This window comes from Tigriopus californicus, chromosome 7 (assembly GCF_007210705.1).
Source record: "Tigriopus californicus strain San Diego chromosome 7, Tcal_SD_v2.1, whole genome shotgun sequence".
Classification (NCBI taxonomy): Eukaryota; Metazoa; Arthropoda; class Copepoda; order Harpacticoida; family Harpacticidae; genus Tigriopus; species Tigriopus californicus.
Window position 1 is genome coordinate 4,409,403 of NC_081446.1, and position 5,912 is coordinate 4,415,314.

At 39.1% G+C, this 5,912-nt stretch overlaps 1 protein-coding gene across 1 annotated transcript in view; it reads right to left on the minus strand.

Annotated features, from left to right (window-relative positions):
• LOC131884007 (uncharacterized) overlaps window positions 1–5,674 on the minus strand; it is an 11,755-nt gene extending 6,081 nt beyond the window's left edge. Inside the window, exon 1 of the mRNA XM_059231630.1 lies at window positions 5,530–5,674. Within this exon, the coding sequence (XP_059087613.1) occupies window positions 5,530–5,651 (122 nt within the window). The 5' untranslated portion in view covers window positions 5,652–5,674. The remainder of the gene's footprint in view (window positions 1–5,529) is intronic.
• Window positions 5,675–5,912: the final 238 nt, after the last annotated feature.

Genomic DNA, 5,912 nt, shown 5'->3' on the forward strand with positions numbered 1-5,912 from the left:
ACCCTCCTTCCTTAACCCGTTTAGCTTCCTTGCTCCCTCTCCTCTCACCTCCCATTATTTCTCCCAATTCCCTCCTCTTCCCTCAAATACCCAATCTACACCCATTCCTATAAAACCCTCCTTCCTAATATTCCTTGTCCCACCTCTATTCCCAAAACACGTTCCTATTCTCATGTAGCTGCCCAACCCATTTTCCAAACCCAACCCTCCCCACTAGCTTATGGTTTGCCTTCAGTAGAACGTAGCTTTGTCGATAAGCGGGATTTTACACGGTAGGAGAGGATGGGCCAAGATCTTGCGAACTTGATCCGTCAAAAGATTGGCCCGTAAGGGGGCTATATTTGAACGTGCATTGTCTGATTTCTAAAAAAGACAGCACAAAAGTTAAGATCTTAGAAGAATTAGACGTTGAGAGAGAGATTTCATTCGTATCGATAACAGAAACCTGGCTTCGGCCAGGTGTCTTAGACGAAGAACTAACCATAGTTGGTTTCAACTTAGTTCGTTGTGATAGGATACGCCCTGATAATCCCATATTCCCACATGGGGGCGTATGCCTATATGTTAGAAATGACCTGCACATTAGTCATGTAAAAATGTCTAATGGAGAGCTAGAGGTCTTAATTTGTCATCTTGATCTGTTTATTATAACAATGTATGCAATGTGACCTCCGTATCAAGCAACACATAGATGAAAAAGAATACTACATTATACATAACATTATATGATCCCAAGTGCTTATGTAAATACTTAATCTTAAATACATACACACATACATACAATATCTTCAAGGACCGGTAATTGCACCTGCTATCCCTAAGAAGCAGATCCTTGCCATGTCCATGCTGGCCCCTGATTAGCAGACCTTGGAAGAAAACCAGTTGCTATTTTGGTCGAACTTGTTTGATAATTGAGAAATATCGGAAAGTTTGCGAAAAAGTTGAAAGAACACAAAAATTGGCAAGTGCGGAAAAATTGAGAAAAAAAAAATGAACAAAATATAGGCAATAAATTGCAAAACGTTGCTGCCATGGCCAAAAGGTCATTGTTAATTCTGTTTATTGCCTTTTTCTTTTGCCAAATTCTAGGAAAATAATTGCATATACTGAGTGATCTATTGAGCTTCCTTATTCTATTGACAAGACATCAAATCTTATTTATTACAATGCTTGACATTAGAACACTTTTCCAGTGATTCTGATGGGATGGTACACTATGCAATCGATTATTTTCGAGAGTCTAGTGCTATTGCTTAGGGCAGGTTTGCTCACTTAATGATTAGACTTGTGTCCTATTTGATCCACTACTGGATAAAGTCCTTATTGTCAGAGGTCATCTTTCTCTTTGTTACGAATCATCGCAGGAAGAAAAGAAAACAGGTCAAAAAGATGAAAGTGGACAAGAATATTTTTTCGGGCCCTAAAATCCCAAAATACGTGACAAATATTTTTTGTATAGAACCATTTTGGTCTGACTCTAGTGATGACTGACACTTGCGTACTTGATGGGCTATTTCGAGATGCAACCCAAACGCGTACGCGACTCGCTAGGGGAAGCGTCGGGCAAAGGCCACTGATCCTCAAAGACAACATGATGGTCTTGTTGTGCTGGATCAACGGGGGTTGCGTGATTTTCACCCTCAGGCAAATCATGCCCGCGATCTTCAAGTTGGACTCCAACTTGATGGTCGTGGCTAGGGACCAGGGTCCCTAGTCGTAGCAACCGCTTTCAAGAATCTGAACCTGGCGCCGCCTGTGCGGGCGACCGCGGCGCTTGGGGACCTTGAGACGGTCAATGGAGATGTTGGAGTGTGTTCCTCCTAAGTCGAGGACAAAAACCTTGTCTCGGCGTTCAAGGATGCGTTACGGGCCGTCGTACGGATCCTGCAACAGACCACAGTGACTGTCGTGACGGACAAAGATTTACTCCGCCCGAGACAGGTCCGCGGAGACGTGGACGGGCGGGTTCCCATGGAAGTCGAAAGGCGGGGTAATGACTCCATGAAGGCTGCGCTGAAGGAAATCAAGGAGAGGGTAGCCCGCGACCTCATCTCGTGGCGTAGGAGAGAGGCACTCTCCATGGATACGCATAGGCTTCACCATCTCAGCGGCTGAGGCCGCCATCCTCCCGCCATGGCGTCTGGAGGCCAAGGAGCGCGCAGGACAACTTGTTCATCCAGTCGTTGCTAGAGAGCTTGGCCTTGAGAGCCACCTTGAGGGTACGGTGCATTCTCTCTACCAACCTGTTACACACAAATTTATCCCAAAAAGTCCCAAACATTTGGATCAACGCCATTTAACACTCCGTTTGTAGATAATGGAGGAAAAATTATAGAGCAGAGTTTGTCCATGCAGGATTTAGGGGTAGTCCTCCAAAATAATGGAAAGTTCAATGAGCATTTCCAGTGGAAGGTGGGTAGAGCTTTTCAAACATCTGGTTGGATAAATTGAACGTTCAAGTCCAGAGATGGTATCACAATGCTAACTCTGTAGAAGTCGATTGTTCAGCCACATCTTGAATAAGCTTCACCCATTTGGGCTCCAATGAGTTCAGCAGGTTAACAAAAGGTCGAGCAGGTCCAAAGTTGTTTTACAAGGAACATTGGTGGTATGAGACAGCTCTCGTATTGGAAGAGATTGAAGGCGTTGGGACTGTACAGTGTTCAGAAAGGGTGCGAAAAGTGTCTGATACTGTGTGTCTTTAAATGCTTTCGTGAGCTTTGTCCCAACCCAGGTTTTGGGGTCAATTGTAGTGACCTTAGAGGCTTAACGTACGTTTTGAGAGCACCTTCAAGCCCTCGAGAATTGAGGCTAGTTAAAACAATGAAGTCCAACTCTCCTCTTTCCTCGAGCTTCAATTCAATTTGCTGCCTTCAAATATCCGCAGGGAGAATGTAGGTGTTGATCCAATAGCAGGATTTGAGCCAGACCTGGACAAGTTTTTGACTAAAATTCCTGATCAACCTTACATTCAAGGGCTAGCCAGATCCGCAAACTCTACTTCAGTGGTCGATCAAATGTTATATGAAAAAAGTAACGTGTACAGTTACCAATACTTGTTTAGAAAAATGACGCTTTACCGTTACATGTACTTTTGCAGAAAAAGAGGGCCTAAAAGTGCAAAAAACACCGTTTATGCGATTTTTAACGTTTACTAAATATGACGTGAAAGAAATGACTCCGACGATTATTCATTTGATCCTATCAGTGCCAAGTAAGCCAATGCATTTGAGACGGAATTTTTAAAAAATCGGTTAGGAGTTTTCTTTCCCTTGTTTATAAAAGAAGACAGTAGTGACAACGGGAGGGCTAACTAAAAACCTGTTCCTTTACCGTTGACGTTACTTTTCAAAACAAGCAACGGGATACCGGTTCACGGTGTTCAAAAAGCCCTATCAAGTTTCCAGAGAAGTTCCCAAACACAAATTGGCATTTTTCTACCCCAAAAAGTCATAGGGAACAACTTTAATTTTATTGCTTTATGGAATTCTAGTCCACATAAAAACCTTACATACCTAAAAACATTATAAAAACTAAGATTTTAAAAACCTACTCAATGTAAATTTGAAGCACACTTAGTTAGCTCTTGAATTAATTCACGATATCATCTATTTCACCGCTACTTAGTTACATCGGATTTAGTGGTCCAAATTTCATCGTTTTTAGCCCCAAAATGCCCCGGTTATATGTTAATTCAATTTCTCAAAGATATAATATCGATTTTCATCATCGCAAAAGTGAAAGATAATTTTTACATTTCTTGCATAATTTCAAATTAAGTTAAAACGTTGTACAACCATATCTAAAACCCTCAAAAAGCAGATTTTTGAAAATTCAATTTTAAAAGCGTCCAAGGTTCATTTAGTTGAGTGGTCACTGAAAATTTCACAAATATCAATGAAGCCTTAAAGAAGCTATTTTCATTCAATTTCAACAAAGTCTTCAAGAAACGACAAAATCTATAACATTGTCTGTTGTATGTACCGTCTTCAGAATTCAAGTGAATGCATAACTAAGTTTACACATGATGATTGTAAAACATATTTTCAAAGATTACACTTTTAGTGTGTTTTAAGTGGCATTATATAGCATTTTTAGCTATTGTGAGACTATGTAAGACGGGGAAAAATTTTCTTTTCTATTTGTGATATTGAAAATCGATATTAATTCTTTCGGAAATTGAATTAACATATAACCGGATCATTTTGGGGCTAAAAACAATGAAATTTGGGCCACTAAATTCCATTTAACTAAGAAGCGGTGAAACAGATGACATCATAATTTATATTCAAGAGCTAACTAAATGTGCTCCCAACTTGCATTGACTAGGTTTTTGAAAATTTTAGTTTATATAATGTTTTTAGGTATGTAAGTTTTTTATGTGGGCTAGAATTTCATAAACCAATAAAATCAAAATTGTTCCCCATGATTTTCTGAGGGAGAAAAATGCCAAGATGTGCTTGGGAATTTCCATCAAAACTTTAAAGGGTATTTTTACCACTGTGGGTTACATTAATCAAAAACTAACACGTTAAGAGTAATGGTGTTACTCTAGCCCTGCCTACGAATATTTGAGAGAAGCAAATTGAACAACAAAGGAGTTCGAGAAAGAAGAGACAAGTACAAACAATGACGCATGTGTATGGTTGGTGCAAAGCATTCAAGAACTGGGATAGCTTGGTACTATATTCTAATTATTTACCTTTGATGAAACAACATTGTTGTGTAATTTTTGTAAGAGTATTTTTGTCTGAAATCATGAGCCTGTTTCATGACTTAGTTTCAACGAAAATTGCCCCCTACCAAACGCCCGGACTGTTGCTGGGCTTCAACTTTTTAACATTCAAATACATTAATGCCCTCAATAACTTAGAAAAATGATGTTTGCTTGACTTTACAATGCTCTGTATTTTATCAAGATAGTTAATTCAGATTCTCAAAGTGCAGTGTATATTTCGGAAATTAAAAACATTACTGAAATGGCTTGTCAATGTTCTGCAAAGGTTTGTTGATCCTTAATGTGTATGTAGATTCACAAAGTTTTCATTTTACCAATTAATGATTCTATTTGTTGGTTAACATATAGATTAAGTAAAAATATTGCATGAATTACGGTTTAAAGTATTGCTTGTCTGCCCACTTTTTGACCCTTGTCCACTTGTCCACTTTGTGTCCAAAATTCAAGCTGATTCCCAAAATAGACCACCCTGCTCTTATATCTTCATTAAATTTAAAATGAGTGCAAAACTAAACTTAAAGATGAATCTAATTGAATAGATTTTGACTCGTGCATCTTTCAAGCGATTTCCTCATTGTAACATTTTGACCGAAAGTTGACTCTTACAAATAAAATGGAGACTGTCAAACGTATTGAATATTTTATAAACATTTGTAATAGAAAAAGACATATCGGCAATTACAATTGAATACACAGCTATTTTCATCTGATTCTACAACGTTCTAAAATCGGGTAAGACCTCGGCTACAACTAGAAACCATAAGAAGTATTTTGCTATACTTTAACGTTACCTGTTTTGCGGGTCAGTTGTTTCCCAACTTTGCCTTACAAACAGTGATACAGATTGTTTTTCAAACCGAGTGCACATAGGTGCAACGAAATGAGGGAGAGCAAGTATAAAGCCCCAAAGCATATTTCTCGGTGTGAACAATTCAACTTGAATAATACAACAGGCAGTGTATCAGGCATTGAAAGCCTTTATGAGCTAAGTAGCTCAGACCGGAACGATCCTTTTTCCAATTAGCCTTCTTGATTGGGTCAGTGCCGCCATCCATTAGGGAAGAGATTGGCCAAAAATCTTACTAAGGTTAGGCCAGAATTAGACTACGAATTGCATGCTAGGTTACTGAGGACGGCAGTTCTAGATCTGATTAGTATTAACAAAAGAACCAGT